General features: G+C 40.1%; 1 protein-coding gene across 3 annotated transcripts in view; it reads left to right on the top strand.

Annotated features, from left to right (window-relative positions):
- NR6A1 (nuclear receptor subfamily 6 group A member 1) overlaps positions 1–13,066 on the top strand; it is a 250,333-nt gene extending 237,267 nt beyond the window's left edge. For all 3 annotated transcript variants that reach the window (XM_074293063.1, XM_074293064.1, XM_074293062.1), the window contains 3 exons: positions 878–999; positions 4,170–4,322; positions 5,083–13,066. In XM_074293063.1, the coding sequence (XP_074149164.1) occupies positions 878–999; positions 4,170–4,322; positions 5,083–5,171 (364 nt within the window). In that variant the 3' untranslated portion in view covers positions 5,172–13,066. The remainder of the gene's footprint in view (positions 1–877; positions 1,000–4,169; positions 4,323–5,082) is intronic.
- Positions 13,067–17,455: the final 4,389 nt, after the last annotated feature.

The following is a 17,455-nucleotide window of genomic DNA, read 5'->3' as shown; positions in this document are numbered from 1 at the left end:
AGAGCTTTTGTTTCATTTTTTAATCTCTTACTTCTGTACTTCTAGGTTGGCATATAAACCTTATAGAAAAATCACTTTTTTTCTTTGAGTCTGTGCTTGCAGTTGTTACTGAGTTGCTTTTCTTTTTTTAGACTGGGCTTTGGGGCATCCCTAGATTTATAATAATTTTTTTTAAATGCTGGTCAATGGTTTCTCTGGTTTACTTATTTCTCCAGCTTTAATTCTTAAATCAAACTTTGTTCCAGGACCAGATGATACGCCCTGCTATGCTTTTGGATTAAATTGTTGAGCTTTCTGTGAGTTCTTATGCTAACTTCCACTATCTGTAGTCAGGCCCCCTGGATCTTTGAGGTTGTAAGTACTAGATCTTCAGGACCCTCTATGTTACCTCAGGTTGGAATGCTAGAGCCCTAGAGCCCTCTGGATTGTTCTGGTCTCAGTATTGCTTCTCTGCCCTGATCATTCTCATTCCCTGGACCTTCCAAAGTTCCTGGATGGGATTCTGATTTCCCTGAAGATTTCTTAGGGAAACCGTCCAATCTTTCTGCCTTCAACAGGAGGCTGCCTGTTTGTTTACATACACATTGGCCCTGACTTTGGCTGACTTTTTATTGTAGTTTTAGTGAAGTAGGCCACTTTGTTTCTTCATTAGATTTTTTGATCATTATTTTATCTGGTAATGATTTCAGATTTTGAATGAGGTGAGAATGTGGATCAGTCTGTGTCTGTTCAAGCAATCTTCTTGGCTAAGAGTTGTCCTTTCTCTTTACCCTCTGTGAGCTTCTCACTTAAAAATGTTCTGTCTGTGAGCATGTTGGCATGTAATTGGGGAGTACTTATGCACCACCTAAAATTTACATCCTTATTCTCCCTACAGATTTAGTGAAGAAGGGATGGAGGTAATGGAGAGATTGATCTACCTCTATCGAAAGTTTCATCAGCTAAAGGTCAGCAATGAGGAGTATGCTTGTATGAAAGCCATCAACTTCCTCAATCAAGGTGAGTGTTAGGTCAAGGCCTTTTTCAAAGTTAATGGTACCCTAATAAAAACTTGTCCCTCCTTTATTTGTTTGACAAAGAAGACCCAATATCCTTAAGTTAGGTCTAAAAAAATGAATTTCAAAAGGGAAAAATATAAAATCCCATGCTTGGGATTAACAAAATCAACTACAAAAGTTTTAAGTCCAGCAAGTTACTTTGAGAGATTTAGTGACCTGCAGCCTCAAGATAAGTTACCAATGTGACACATATTGACCAGAGTCAACTTAGACTGCATGGGATAGAAATGTAGTAGCCAAATCAAGGGAGGTGCCTGTTAGTTGTTTAACCTGGTCAGACTATACCTGTACAAAATGTATCCAGCCACAGAGTAAGGCTGTGGATCCCTATGCCAGAAGTGGAGTGATCAAAGCAAATGAGGACCTAAAGCATTTTAACATGAAGCAAAAACTAGGGAAAGAATATAAGATGGATGCCATCATTATTTTAAAATATCAAGTGGTTGGTTGTCAAATAAAAGAAGGATCAGACTTTTTCTGCTTAGTCCCAGAGAACAAAACCAGGAGTAGTGGAGAGCAAGTTATAGAGAGGAAGGTCTTAGCTCAATGCAGATAAACTTACTAACAATGAGAGCTGTCTGACACTGAAAGAGGCAACACTGGGAGACAGAGGCATGGTAGTGCCTGATTTCCCATGCTAGTTCCTTATCCTTGGAGGACTTCCATTAAAGGCTAGATGATCACTTTTTAGAGGTATTAAAGGGGGCATTTTTGTTATAGGTCATGGTTAGTAGCTATGGTATTGTTCTCAGAGCACTGGACCTGGGAATCAAAGGACCTGGATTCGAATCTTGGCTGTTATTTTACCTCTGCAATCTTGGTCAACTCATTTTTCTCTAGCCTCTCATCTGGAAAATGAGTGGGTTGGAATAGATAGTCTCTAATATCCTTTTTCCATTCTTGATTATGTGGTTTTAGACAACTGCTATCTGCTAAGCTTCCTGATGGTTCAAGTACTCTCACATTCTGGGACACAGGCATTGGGAGTTCATGTTTCCCTTAGTACAGGGAAAGTGTGTGGTGTTTTTTTGTTTTTTGGTTTTTGTTTTTTTGTTTTTTGGGTTTTGTTTTTTGTTTTTGGTTTTGTTTTTTTGTTTTAATTGAAATGCAGCAATCCTATAAGTAATGAAGGAAGGAAGAGACTCCACTTTGTTTAGTCCATTTTAATACATTTAAACATAGACACCAAGGACAGTACATGCGTCATGTAAAATATGTCCCAAATTTACCAGCCGCTGAGGAACAACAGAGTGACTGATGAAGTTGGCCTAGATAAGACTGATGTGACAGATTGCTGGTTGTTCTAATAGTCCAGTCATAGTACGACAGTATTGCACAAAAATGCTCTTTGCAGATGAATGAAGCATTATGTTTCTCTTCTCATATTATCCTGCATTGGAAAGGTACATGGTATGCTTTTTATCTTGTTAATTCTAAAACAGTTTTTTACAGGCTTTAGGCTATGTGCTCCAAGAGTAAATTTCTATTGTACCATTTATTACATAGGTATTATAATTTAAAACATGAAGAAGCAGCTGCATGAAACTTAGAATCAGATTTATTTTCAATATTACTACTTAATAGCTCCATGGCCTTGGACAAGTCATTGTACTTCCTAGATCCTCAATTTCCCAGTCTGTCAAATGAAGAGAATAATGTTTGTACTCCTTCCTTCACAGAGGTCTTATGAGCATTGAAACTATCATCTATTAGCATAAGACCTTGGACAGACTACTTAAGTTACCCATTTATGAAACAGGAACAATAATGTTGCTGTCACCTTCTCCACACAGCTTATTAGTCTTGAGTCCATCACTGGGTGTGACTTTGGGAAAGTCTCTTTGCCTCTCTGTAGATAATGGCAAATGTAAACCTGAAAACTGGGAAATGTTATAGTCTTTATAGGAGGCTGTCGCTGTTAATTTTCAGTCATACCTTCTCTAAGCAGGCCATTTCTGTACCTTATGAGGCTTCTTTAAACTTTTTTCACATATTCTTAAATTGTTTACCCTCCCATGGGCAAAGCCCAGGCCTTCTCCGAAAGAAAATAAATTATTTTCAGAATAAGAAGAGTACCTCCCATCTCTTTATTAAGGTCAAGGAACGACTTTCTTCAGTGTCCCTTTGAGACAAATCAGAGAACTTGGGGGCAGATTGACATACACATACATGTCCAATGTCTATATTTATTGTGCTTAAATGTGTTTATTTGTTACAAGAGAGGGCTTTTTACTCATTTTAAATTTAGGAAGGGAGAGGACGACTAGTAATAGAAATGAAGAAGATAAAGGGTCTTAGCATTTTTCTAAAATGTAGAGAAAACAGAAAGAGGTTCAAAAGGAGAAAGGCAAGACAGCTTTGCTGCTAACACTTTTGAGTTTTTAAAGTCAGTCTTTACATAGCAGAGATTAATGACTTCATGTATAATCATTTTTAAACCATTTTTTTCTATGTATGTGGAAATAAATCTCTTTAATAATGTTTTCAGAAGCACAGAATAACAAACCAAGAAATAAAAAAAAAAAAATCCCATGAAAGAAGTATATAGGTTTTCTCTCTCCCCTTTTACAAATGGTGGCCTGCTCTGCCCAAGATTACTCACATAGTAAATTACAAAGCTGAGATTTGAACCTGGCTTTCCTAAGTAAGCCACACAAAGCTGTACCCCCTCAAAATGTATTTAAATAATTCTGAAAAACAGAATCAGAATTTTGGAGCTAAAAGCAGCCACAGGGGCATATAGTCTAACCCTTCCCTTAAGCAGGAAATCACTTTACAGTAATCCAAACAGGTGATCACTCAACTTCTGCTTGAATTTATTCAATGATGGGGAATCTCACCATCACTCAGCAGTCCATTTCAGTCTTAGTCTTGTCCGGTAGGAAGTTTTTCCTATATTGAGCCAATATCTTTCTCTTGGTGATTTTTACCCATTGTTTCTAATTCCATCCTGTGGGACCCAGAAGAACACGTATAGTCCCTTTTCTAAATCATCTCCCTGCAGATGCTCGAAATAGTTCTCATGTTTCCCTCTTAACCTGAATGATGGGAGGCAAGGTGTATTTATCATCCTAAAATTCTTTTAATAACCACTTTGTTGCACATTCTCAGATATCAGGGGCCTAACAAATGCTTCACAGCTGGAGCAGTTGAACAAGCGGTATTGGTATATTTGCCAGGATTTCACCGAGTATAAGTACCCTCATCAGCCAAATCGTTTTCCCGATCTAATGATGTGTTTACCAGAGATTCGATATATTGCAGGTAACTCTCCTTTTCCCTCTCCTTCCCTCTTCCCTTTTTCTGTCTTCCCTCTTCCTCTTATTTCCCCCCCCCCCTTTCTTTAGCCCCTTTTTCCTTTTCTACTTTCCCTACAAGTTCCCATCACCAAGGCTTTAATCATTTCCAAAGAAAGCTTTTTTTTCTCTCTCTGCTGATTCTTCACTTCTTTTCTGGCATTGACCACACTTAGCCCCAGCTTTGCCACTGTGAGATTGTGATCAAGTCACTTGCTTTTTCCTAGGTCTCAGTTGCCTCATCTATAAAATGAGGGCAATTGAGAGATGATCTCTAAAGTCTCCTTGACCCCTAATAGTCAAGGTGCTAAGTTCTCTTCTATCAATAATTTTCTATGTGCTAAATTTGAGCATTTAGTGTTCTAGCATTCTTTAGTCTGAGATCTTTTATCTCTTAATGTTCTGTATCCAAAGGTCCCTTCCTGTTTTAACAGGCTATCTTTGAAAGACTCTTCCATCTCCCAAATTCTAGGGATATCCTGACAGAAGATGTTTTCGGAGTCCTGCTATCTCTAGCATTCCATATCATAAGGGCATGATCAGCTCTGACAAAACAACCCAAAGAAACAAATGCAAGCTCTCTCAGACTCTCATAGCTCTTCCACAAGACATGCCAGAGATTCAGGGCATCCTCTTGTGTTTCTGTGACTTCTCTCTAAAACACTGCCTGGAGGAGAGAGCCTGTGCAGTTTTATATTAACCTATTCTCTCCCTTTCCCCTCCCCTAGGAAAGATGGTGAACGTGCCCCTGGAGCAGCTGCCACTGCTTTTTAAAGCTGTTCTGCACTCCTGCAAGACAAGTGGAAGCAAGGAATAAGGCTCCCCCTCCCTATCCCTACCCCCCAGCCAGCTCCCTGCCCTATCCCCTGCCTGGGGGGAGCGCAGGGCTCACCAAGAGAAACAGGAGAGCCAAGACCAGGATGGAGGCAGCTGAGCACTGCTCCTCTAGCATGAATCTTTTTTATTTGTTTGTTGTTTTTTTAAAAACTCATTTTCTATATATTTATTTCACGACAGAGTTGAATGTATGACCTTCAACACAATGCACATACTTCTGTATGAATTTAAAGATGCATTTCCTTACAGTTTACAGAATGTGAGAATGTTTAATGTTACAATGTTGTCATTAATTAGGTCTTGTTCTTCTTTATATTTGAGGGGTGGGGGGTGGGGGGGAGCTAACTATTTCAATAGTGTTGACTAAGACTACCTCAAGGAAAAGGTGGTATTGAAGTACTGACTTTTCCCTTATTTTCTCAGCAGACCTCACAGGTTTGAGCTAGAGAGCAAACTGCCTTTTTTTCTACCAGCAAATACATGCCTTCCATCAATCTTGGTAGGTTGGGGGTTTTTTTGTTGGTTAATTTTTTAAATTGATATATTAAACATCTCTGGGAAGGAAGGCCTTTGAAAAGATCACAGCATAAGAAGAGTAGATTTGAAGCTTGGAGATCTTCTAGTCACAGAATATTAGAATTGGAAGGAATCTGAGAGGCCATCTAACCCAGGCCATACATTGACCCATGTTTCCTTTGACAATATCCTCAACAGGTGATGATCCAGCTTACAGTTGGCCAAAATTTTAAAGAGGGTTATCCAGGTATCAGGTAGCAAAGGCAGTATTAGACCCTGGAACTTCTTGACTGTGTATCTAGCCTCCTTGTCACGACACCACTTTGGCTCTCAGACTTCTCCCCAACTCCAAACTCCTCTCTCTTCATTGGAGGAAACTAAAGAGCAGAGAAGCAGATGGTGGGAATTAACTAAGTAGATATTCCAGGTTCAAGAATGTCAGAATCTTCTCTACATTTTTGTTCAGTGGCCATTTTAAATAGCCACCTTTTCAAGGATTGTAAGAATTTCTCCAAGTCTTGCCTTCTCTACCAGGTTGGAGATCTATTGGGACAGCCACTCCTTCAGTTGGCTTTGGAATATTCCACTGCTTTCAATTGAGCCTTGATGATTGGCAAATTCCATTGCAGTACTACACAACAAACATTTAAGTACCTCCTTTGTTCAGAACTCTGAAAAGAATTTAAATCAGACACCACACTTGCCCCACATGGAATTCATTGTCTAGACACCAAAGTAAAGTGTTACCTAAGTGAATGAGAAGAGAGAAGAATAGAGTGCTTTGCAGGGAATTATCCTGATCACCCAATAAACATTGAGTAAATGCCTTCAAGACCTCCCGCCATATACTAGGGATACTCAACTTGATGGGACACTAGGCCTCCTCTTGGCACAGATAAGAATTCTCCCAGGTAACCATCAACCGGCCTCATCCCTGGCCTGGAGTGTCTTACTGGCCAATCACCAAAACTCTTCTGACTAAGGTTTAAAAGACACATAAAAGTAGGACCACATTTCCTTCAAGCATTTGGATTTGAGATAAGAAAATGTGTCTCCAAATGAATTATTGTCTAAGGTAGTGAATTCTCTTGTCAATTATTTATACAGAGATTGGATGCTTATATGGAGGAGACTCCCCTGTCAGATTATAGTGGACTAAACATACTCAGATCTCTTCCAACTCTACAGTTCTGTGAATTGGGTCAAATAGCCCTAACCAAATTTTTCCATGCTACTGTCTTGCTAAATGCCTAGCCAGGGAGGTTGTGACTTTCTAAACTACCTCATAATTTTCAGGAAAGGTCACATTCTCCATGAGCTGGGACTAACAGATTTTGGAGCTCCCCAAACTGCCTGCAGATTGGGGTGATGATTTGTCCCAGGCCTTAAACTAGCCCAGTTTCCATATACATTCGGGGTAAGCTTTCTCCTGTGTGAACACGGGCTTATGGATATCTCTTCAGTAGAAGGCCATGTTTGCTCTCTTGCTCAGGCTTGCAAATCTTCCCAGATGACCTGTTCCTATTTTCTGGGTAGTCTGTTCTGGACTTTGTAAAGGAATCCTTTGTAATGGAATGAGATGTTACGGGTATATAACCACTGCTGGGACCAGCAGAGCTATAATATTATATTTCTCCCTGGCTTGGAAAATTAGAGTTTCCCCAATAGCATGTGTTCCCCAAATCCAGTAAGCACATATGGCTCAATAACACCTTTAATGTGTATGTATGTATACAAATATGTGTGTGGATGTGCATATATATATGTCTGTGTGTGTGTGGATATGTGTATCCACACACAGTTCCATGCTTCATCAGGATGAATCCTGCCTCCACAGTATTATGAGGGGCAGTGGCCAAAGGTGTTTCTCTCTTGATAGTCAGCTTTCTGGCCACTTAGCCTGGCATTCCAAAGTTGAACATAGTTTGTTTCTGGGCCCACCTTTGAAGTCTTCCACACAGACCAATTAGAGCTTGAGTGCTAATGGCAGCCTTTGAAGACCCAGCATCAGAATGGGACATTAGTAGAAAACACAAATGTATATGTGTATATACAATGTGTACATGCACACACCTGATTATCCATGGGAAGATTTGTTTGGTTTGTTTATTTCTAAGCTTGAAATGCTTTCCCCGTTTTCTTGACTTGAATTTTGCGACTGTGATCTCCTTGTAGGCAGGTTAACACTCTACTGTTTTTTCCTCTCTGGAAGAGGAAGAGAGGGCCATTAGCAATTCTGATCATTACTCTGATGAGTGGACTCTGGCAGCTTAAGTTGCTGCCAGCTTTGCTGATGATCTTGCCAAAATCCATACCTCACCTCTCTCCTTTCCATTATCACTTGCTTTTCTGTAAAACTGAGCTTTTGCTCCATCTGCTTGCAATTTCAAAGAAAATTATTCTCTAATCAATAAGAACTTACTGGCCCAAATAATGCAATATTTAGCAGAACAAATTGTTCATTTTTGAAGGGAGGAGAAAGGTTCTTGAGTTGCTTTTGTGCAAATGCTTTTTTGCCAAATGCTGATTTACAGCAAATTCCTTGAACAAAGGCCCCTTCATTCCTGAAAGGAGAAGAGTGGAGCAAATTGTGTAATCAAATGACAAGAGTACCAAGCTGGAGCCTAACCTGTGGACAGCCGCTAATGTCTTCTGCACCAAGTCCTTTGAAGACTTGTGTTTTTAAACAGGGTAAAGTGAATGTGTTGCATTGCAAACTCAGGTATTATGATAAGAAGGTAGGAGTATAGCTAGCAATGTAGAGACATTAGGTCAGCCACTAGATCTATTTGTGAATTTGGTTTTGAAGGACACAATATAAAGGTTGGAGGGTGTGTGTGTGTGTGTGTGTGTGTGTGTGTGTGGCCATTCTTCTCATAATGCAGGAAGCCTTTTTGCCAGTGGAAGAAAAAAATCTGAGTGTCTCAGATCCCTCTTTCTTCTGCCACCTCTTAAGACCTTTTGCCACCAACAGCCATCACTTGCAACAAAGATTTGCTGCATGAAAATGCAGCTAAGAAAGCCAGTTTCCTTGAGTTGTGCTGATTTTTTTTTTTTTTTTTTTTAATTTCCTTTGTCCTGAGCAAAGATTTGGAACTTCATTGCTCATGCTTCATGTCTGGTTCAGGGCAACTTTGGCCAGTATCAAACTGGCTATTTTATACTTTAATAATGCCATCTTCTAAGGTGATACTTAGGTGTGTCTTCCACACCCAAACCAGGAGTCTTACCCTCCAAAGATTACTACAACAGTATCTAGTTTCCCCTTCCCAAAACACTCCCCTGAGAAATTTGTATCTTGCCTGCTTGCTTATGACTAGATACCAAACTGGCCCTGGGAAGAAAGAATAATAATTCGCCCCCTTCCTGCAGTACTTTAAGCCCTGAGTGATAGAGCATACCTTTTATAAATAAAGAAATTAAAGCCCAGAGAGATCATCGGGCAGTAGATTTAGACCTGGGATGGACCTTACAAGAACTATCTAATCCATACCTCTTTGTTTGCAGTTTTGGAAACAGGCTCCAAAGAAAAACAGTAATTTAATAGGGAGAATCTATATATAAACTCAGAATTTAATTGCAAATTAAGTGTTCTTTCCACAGAATTCAGGCCACTCCATTAGATCTTATAGGAAGTGAAAAAACTAGCCAACCCTCAAATCTATGGCTCATGATAATTCATCCATTGCTCCTCCTTCCCCATCTCTCTCCCCACTCCCCAATTCACAGCTGCATTCCTGGTAATCTTCTAAATGACCCTTGCCCTCAATCCTCCCTGGGTAATAGGAAAGATTGATTTTGGCAAAAGAGTACCCAAAACACTTCTAGAGTATTGGTGTGGGTTTGATGCTCCCAGATAACTAGGCCCTTGTTGTCTTAACTCCTTTTATTCACTCTCCTTAAATTCTTCCCTGTGTGTGCCCTTGACCAGGAGGGCATTCCTCTTTACCCCCACTCCCTCATAATCTGACAAATGAAGTTTGAGAACTATCCAATAATAATGCTGCAATCTTGGGCAAGGACTTTAAAACCCCAGGAAATAGAGAACTGCCTTACAAAACCTCATATTTCCTGGCTTTTTGTTTTTAATTTCCTTGGGGGATGGTGGGTTTAAACAATCAAGTGATTAAAAAAGTGGTCAAGCCCATCTGCTTTTCAGGTATCAACATACCTAACCTGCTAGAACCCTTACTCCAACTCTATCCTCCAATAGGCCAGAATCTCTTGTTCAAATCCTGGAGGTGCCACATAATCATAGCTTTCTCATGTATGCCTAGTCTGTGTTACAAGGCCGTTCTAATCCTAATTATTTTATGGTTCTGAGACTAAATTCTACTACCACAGGTCATTCTCACCATCTCCTAGTGTCGATTGGCCTTTCTGTCAGATAGACTAGATAATTTCCAATGTCTTTTCTATCCCTAAAAATCTATTATCAAAGACTGTACAAAGGTGAATTCCCATAACCTATGAATTAAACTATAATGTACATAGGATAAATTGTTAAAATCCTAGGTATTTTGCATCAGGATATCATTGCAGCTTTCTAACAAAATCTGTGCTACCATGACTTTAGGTTAAGTGGATGAGCAGTAGTTCCAAGTCTTTAACTCAGAATCAATGCGGGCCTAACCTAGACCTATTGATCCAAGGCTCTAGAGATCCTTGCTACCTGCTTTCTCGAGTGGGCCCTTAGCAAAATGTGCAAGTGGCCATTTTTCCACCTTCATTTTTATTTTATTAAATTTTGTGTTGAGAAACCCAGTCCTTCCAAATAACTTTTTTCTTAAACTTTAAACTTTTTTTTCTATCTCTATTAACTTTTTAAAACTCTACTTCCACCCCCGCCCCCCAAATAAGAAAAATCATAAAATGATACTATTCACTTCCACCTTCAGGACCACATCCTTCAATATTGTTCATCCTTTCTTCCTTTTTATTTTGGCTGGAGGTTTCAGTGCTAGCCAATTATAAAGAAGTTTCCGTGTCTGAGGAAAAGTGGCTTTCTGCTCTGTGAGAGGCTAGTAGATAGAGGAATGAGGCACTCAGTGACAGAAACTGAAGGCCAGTGCTGACATTTCAGGGACCTCGTGTTGTAGGGTTTCTGGGGGTGCCCTGTGTCAAGTGCGGCACAGGCAAAAGCTCAGGGATATTTGTATTTAAATACAGGACCCACAGAAACCCTCAGCTTGATGTGACTGCAGTAGATGGCTTTTTTCTAAGGCTTTTTAGGTGTTTCAGGATCAGGACAGATAATCTAGATTTTCCCAAACTTATTCTAAGCAAGAGCCCAGAGTTATCCCTTGTCCTCTGTTTGCCTTCTAGATGGAGTGGCTTGGGTTTATGGGAAAGAATTGTAATTTCTCTGTTTTTTGGAATCTTCAGATTCAGAAACCTTTCCAGTGGACTAGCAAGCTAGGAAAGAAGTTGAAGGTATGCCTGGTCAAAGATGTGGGGATGGTGGAAAAAATCCCAGGCAGGTCTGGAAATAAATGGTGAACCTATTTTTAGGATTCAAGTTTTATTTTCTTTCCTTAGAGCTGGGACTCTCACTCAGGAAAACCTTTGTAAGGGAAGCTGCTAGCACTGGCTTGGCCACCTTTCCAGGGAAACTAGCCAAACACAGTGGGAGCTGAACCAAGACAGATGTCCCCATCCCCATCCCCAATAGCATCAGAAAGTCAGATCCAAAGTTATCCAATAATTCCAAAGCCCTTAAGAGAGACCAGATTAATTCCAAGATTACTCTGGAAAGTCTCATGACTAGGGAAAATTTTAATTAGAATGGCCTACAGATTTAAGTTTCTCCTCTTAGATTTGATTTTAGGCAAAAAAGAAAGACTCCTTTTTTGCCTCCTCCCTGACTTTCCAGATTATAAGGCAGGTATTAAATAGTAACTCATTTGCTGTGCTCTTTGAAATGACTTAAATGCAAAATAACTAAATAAGCTTAGCCAGGGTCATACAGCCGGCAAGTATTAGAACAGATTCAGACCCAGGTATTCAGACTGTTATATTACACCATACTGCTTCTCAACCTGAGATTCCGAAAACAGCCTTTGTCCTTGGGAAGGGGTTGATCTCTCTCAAGGATCTCTGTCTGTCTGTCTCTTTCTCTCATCCCAGTCAACACTAGGCCAAAATCACTAAGAGTGGGGGGAATAGCCCTTCTTTCCTAGTCCTTCATAGCCTGTGAAAAAGCACTGTACCAGTGTCGCCCTTGGATCTAAGCCAGTCACAGTAGTCAGCTTTAGCCATGCCAGGTCCTTATGTGATTGTTTTCTTTCTGTAAAATGTCTTGTAATAGTTGATAACATTATTGACTCAAATTTCCATATAAAACAAACTACCTCTTATGTCTAAGGATGTATGGAGAAAGAATACTGTGATTTTGGTTTTGTTTACATGTTTCTTTGGGGGGAAGAAGGGAGATATGAAATCCAATATGGGGGTAGAAATGTTTTTTTTTTTCCTGTGCTGCTGCTCTGAAGGTGAAATGTTGTGATGTTTGTTGATGCTGTTTGGTCCCTCCCTCATCTACCTAGGCCACCTTCCCCAGAGTTCCTGTAACTCCAGGGCCTAGAGCAACTGGGCCCAGATCTTCTCTGGGAAAGAAAATCTAGGTGGTGGGGGAAGGTATCTAATCCTTTACATTTTAGGAACCTATCTTTTCTTGCCCTTCGAGCAGGTGTTCAGGCAGAAGCCAGCCAGGTTGAAACCATCCTCAACAACTGCATTAGCAGTGCTGAGCACTAACAGGGTGCTTTTTGTGAAGCCATTTCTATAGCAAATATACCAGTGACCCTACTTGTGTGTTTACTTGGGCCCTCCCACTATGTACCTGTGACAGATAGGGGAGAAATACCTGGACTGGTTTCTGCTCCGCCCCCGCTAGTCTTCAGCCCTAGCTTTTGATTTTACCTTCACCTTGACTTGTGGCCAGGCAGCCCACCCCTGGGGATGGATCTGTCTCTCTGGATCACCAGCTTTGGATTGGTCATCTCTCTTTGGAAGCTGTGCTGTGTTCCTCACTTCCAAAGTGGTCCCCTGTGTAAAATCAGGCTTCTGGGTCATCCCTTCCACAGAACTCCCAGCGAGCATACCCCAGTGATGTGCCACAGTGCAGAGCTGACCTCCCCAGCCCCACCCCCACCCCTAACCCTACCTTCTGGAACTTGTCCAATTTCACTTAGACTATGACCAAGCGATTGTTTAGCATTGCAGGTGCTAAGGCAGATGGCCACTTTGGTCACCTTCCTTTCCAGCCCTGCTCTGTGAATTGACTACCTGTGGAAATGTGACCAATTAGTGTTTAGCAAGTGTTAGATATTTTAACTAATAAATGTGAATCATTCTGCACATAGATTGGTCTGAGCTGTTTTCTTTGGGGTGGGGTGGGGTAGGGATGGAAGATTAGGGAGGTATATGTAGCAAGCTTTTCTGTATGGGATCATATTCTCAAGCTGGAAGGGCCTTAGAATACAGAATATAAGAAAATGGGTCATATAATAAATTGTTTGATCTGGAAAGGGTTTCAGAGATCATTTGAGTTTGAGTTCAAGCTACATTTCACATATGAGAAATCAAAACCCTGAGAGGGAAAGAATCTTGCTTAGGTCACAGTACAGTGACATTTCTTAAATTGAACTAAATGTAATGTTTTGATTATTATAAAGGCAATATATGGTGGTGAAAGAATTGGGGATGTCTTGGTCCAGCTACACTTCAAACGGTAATCTCCTGGGACTCCCCTCCCTGGCTCTCCTTTGCTTCTCTGTAAAGTGATGGAATTAAATTAAATGACCTCTAAGGTTCTTTACACCTCTAATGTATTTTGGTCTAAAAGGGTCCTTCCAATTTTAATATTCTGTTCTAGCACCTGCATGGTATAACATTTAAATTCCCTCCTGGAACACACATTTTTGCCCACAGCCTATCACTGCCAAAATTCACCCTGAGGTCCCATTGCAGAGAACCTGACAGGTAAATTCTGACCTCACTCTGTACACAGCTGGCTAGTTTCTTAGCTGAAATATGAAGGGACTGAAATGATTGAACTTGAGATGATCTTAGAAGTTTATCTACTCCAACACTGTCATTATGCAGAGGAGGAAATTGAAGTTCAGAGTAACTTGCCCAAGCCTAGGCAGAACAGAGACTGGAACCTAGCTCTTTTCATTCCTCAAGTCTAGTAAACCATACTGTTCCAGCTTAAGACCCTTCCCATATACCAGTATTCTTAGCCCACACTTTGGCAGACACTGTACTAGGTGGAAGTTTTCATACAAGAATGAATGTTGACTCCATAGAATTCAGTAGGAGCAGGGAAGGCCTCTTTTCTTTTCCTCTCAGGAGAGAAAATAGATCTACACATCAGCCTATAAAGAAGTCTGCTTTTAAGTTTGTACAACTCATGTCCCTACACTGCACCAAGTAGTTATAACTGTAGCTCTTCAAGTAACAAGCTTTTTTCTCACAACAACCCTGTAAAATAGGTAAGTAAGGGTATAAAAACTCATGATTTGTGATCTCTGATATTCCCACCCTCAATTTCATAGCCTGGGACACTATAAAGTTCAGAAGTAGGAAGGAAGGAACTTGTTCATAGATAGAGCTGGTATTCCAAATGCCCCATTATTTTCATTCTATTATCTGTCTAGTTTGAGAAAACCAGAGAACTATCATTACTCTCCCTACTTTATATTGAGCATTCTTTAGCAGAAGTGATTTAGTACTGTGCTTTTTATATATGTGTATGTGTATTTATATAGTGCATCTATGTGTGTATATTGAAGTGAGTTTTCCTTCACCTCAGGATATTCACAACTGAAGTCCCTGACATTGTACATCCTAAGATCATAGATTTATTTAGAATTGTAAGGTATTTCAAAGAAGAACCTTTTTGTTTTGCAGATTGGGTGTTTAGTGACTTGCTCAGAGTCCTGTAGGTTAAGCTTCAGACACAGGATTTAAATCTAGATCTTGTCTCCAGTGTTGGCATTCCATTTCAACTGCCATCTCAGGGAAGTAGTGAACAGCCCCTGCTGTCAGGCTAAGAACAACATAGGGCTTGCTCCTGGCTAGATTTTGCACTGAGCAAATAGGCCTTGTACCATACCACTGCTTAGTAGTCAAAAACTTAGCTGGATCATGCATGTTCGACCTTATGGAATATTTGTAAATTTTCATGTCTACAGTAGCCATCTAATAATGGAAGGATTCTTCTGCTTGGTGGGCAGTGTTTTACACAAATGATTTCATGACATTTTAGAATTTCAAGCTAGAAGGAACTTTTGGAGATAGAATGTGATAACAAAGAATGTTAGAATTATAAGGGACTTTAAAGAGTAGAATGTCTATGAGTAACTTTAATGTCTCAAGATCTCATTCTACAATATCAATTGCCCATTGGACATTTCTACCTGGATGTCCCATGGTTATCTCAAACTCAACATATTCAAAATAATTTATCCTTCCCCCCCCCCCCAAAAAAAAAAACACCAAAAAACTATGGCTCTTCTTAACATCTCTATTTCTGTGTATACACCGCCTTGCTTTTTTTCACTCCAGCTTATAACCTTGGAGTCATTCCCTGTCTCTTCATTCTTTCTCATCCCTCATGTCCAATTAACTCACAAGTTTTGTGAACGCACCTCCACATCTGTCTCCTTCCTGCTCAGTTACCCTCCTAGTTCAGGTCTTCATCACTTCTTGCTTGGACTGTCGCAATAACTCCCTAATTTTTTTCCCCTCCCTCAAGTCTACCCTCTCCCAATTCACCCTCTACATGGCTGAAAACATATTCCTTTTTTTTTTTTTTTTTTTTTTTCCCTTGAGGCTGGGTTAAGTGACTTGCCCAGGGTCACACAACTAGGAAGTGTTAAGTATCTGAGACCAGATTTGAACTGGGGTCCTCCTGAATTCAGGGCTGGTGCTCTATCCACTGTGCCACCTAGCTGCCCCCCTGAAAACATATTCCTAAAGAACCGATCTGACTTAGTATTGTACTCCAAAAATCCCAGTGGCTCCTTAATTACTTCTAGGATAGAATAAAAATTACTTCTTTGATATTTAAGGCCCTTCACAATCTGACTAAACTGGACTTACTACTATTCTTTACACATAACACTTTATCTCCCTTCTTCATGCTTTTGCCCAGACTGTCTCCTTAGATCATTCTGTACTTTGAATTCACTTCTTCCTTTTGTCTCTTAGAATCACTAATTTCCTTTAAAGCTTGATTCAAATTCCAACTATCTGGGACTTTTTGGTATTCCTCAAGTTGCTCTAGTGCCTGAAAAAAGTCCACATATATGTTTCCATGTTACTTATCCTAATAATTTGAAAACTTCTTGAAGGCAGTGATTGTTTGGATTTTGTCTTTATATTTTTAGGCCTTGGTACCAGTGACTGGCAGTCAGTCATACTGGCAGACAAAATACTTGTCATTTGATTGGACAAAGGAGTTCAGAACTGGAATGGACTATAGGATATAGAATAATGCAACACTATTATGAAAGGATGCTAGAATTTAAAACATAGAATGTCAGAACTGGAAGAGACCTTAGAACACAAGAAAGTTAGGACATTCTGTTTTTGTATTAGTCTCTTACTCATCCCCTCTTTTATAATTATTCCTTAAGATCGAGTCTACTAAGTAAGCGGTGATGTGGTACAAACCCTGTTTGCTCTTTTACTGAGGTCCTGTTCAGATCTTTGGATGCCTGGGGTGGAGCCCTTAGAAGTACTATCACTTGGTGAGGAGGCCCCCACTTTGTGGAGGTGTCTGGGGAGCCGGCTGAACTCCCTTGTTACCAGATACTAAGTGTGGGGATAATTCATGTCTACTTTGACCTGAATCAGAAGGAATACAAACAGTTGTTTCTGTCAGTAAGACAGGTTTAAGATTGGGCTGGAACAGTGAGGATGATGGGAAGATTGAGGCCAGGATCAAAGACTAGGGAAGGAATGAGACATCACCTTCATAAGGACTTGGAGAATGTTAAAACTAGATGGAACTTAACCATGTTAGATCTATAACATCTTAAACCAGAGTTTGCAAAAACATTGCCCAAAATGCTCCTAGTGCAGCCTTAAACCATTTTAAAATGTAACTGGTCATTTTAACAAAATTTTTAAAAATACAATAAATATATTATTCAATTGTGTCTGACTATTCTTGACCTGATTTGGAATTTTCTTGGCAAAGATACTGGAGTAGTTTGCCAATTTCCTTCTCCAGCTTATTTTATAGATGAGGAAACTGAGGCAGACTTGCCCAGGCACGTAGCTTGTAAGTGTCTGAAGCAATATTTGAACTCAGATGATCCTTCCAGGCTCCCACCTAGCTGCTCCTACAATGAAACATAAATCAAGTTAATGTGTGGTTTTTCTAAACCTTAGGTACCATTTAGTGGTTCTCATTTCCTTTTGAGGTGAACACCCCTGCCTTTGACTATAGAATGTTGGATATAGAAGAGAACATGACCACATAACACAGTGGTGGTGGAAAACTCCCAACATTAGGAAGTATTCATAGAATAACAACTTGACTCGATTTAGTGCTTTAAAATTTAAAAGGCACTTTACTTAAATTGAATGCTTTAAGCCCTAAAGCAACCCTGCAAGAAAAGTATTTCCATTTTACAGAGGAGAAGCTGGAGGCTCAGAAAGAGCCTGCTAACCCTGGTTCACAAACGTGTCAGAAACAGGATTTGGGCTCTGCTCTTCCTCATGTCTAGCAAAGCC

The sequence above is a fragment of the Sminthopsis crassicaudata genome, chromosome 2, assembly GCF_048593235.1.
Source record: "Sminthopsis crassicaudata isolate SCR6 chromosome 2, ASM4859323v1, whole genome shotgun sequence".
NCBI classification, from domain to species: domain Eukaryota; kingdom Metazoa; phylum Chordata; class Mammalia; order Dasyuromorphia; family Dasyuridae; genus Sminthopsis; species Sminthopsis crassicaudata.
The sequence above is the reverse complement of the archived record's forward strand: the minus strand, read 5'-3'. Positions and strand labels throughout refer to the sequence as shown.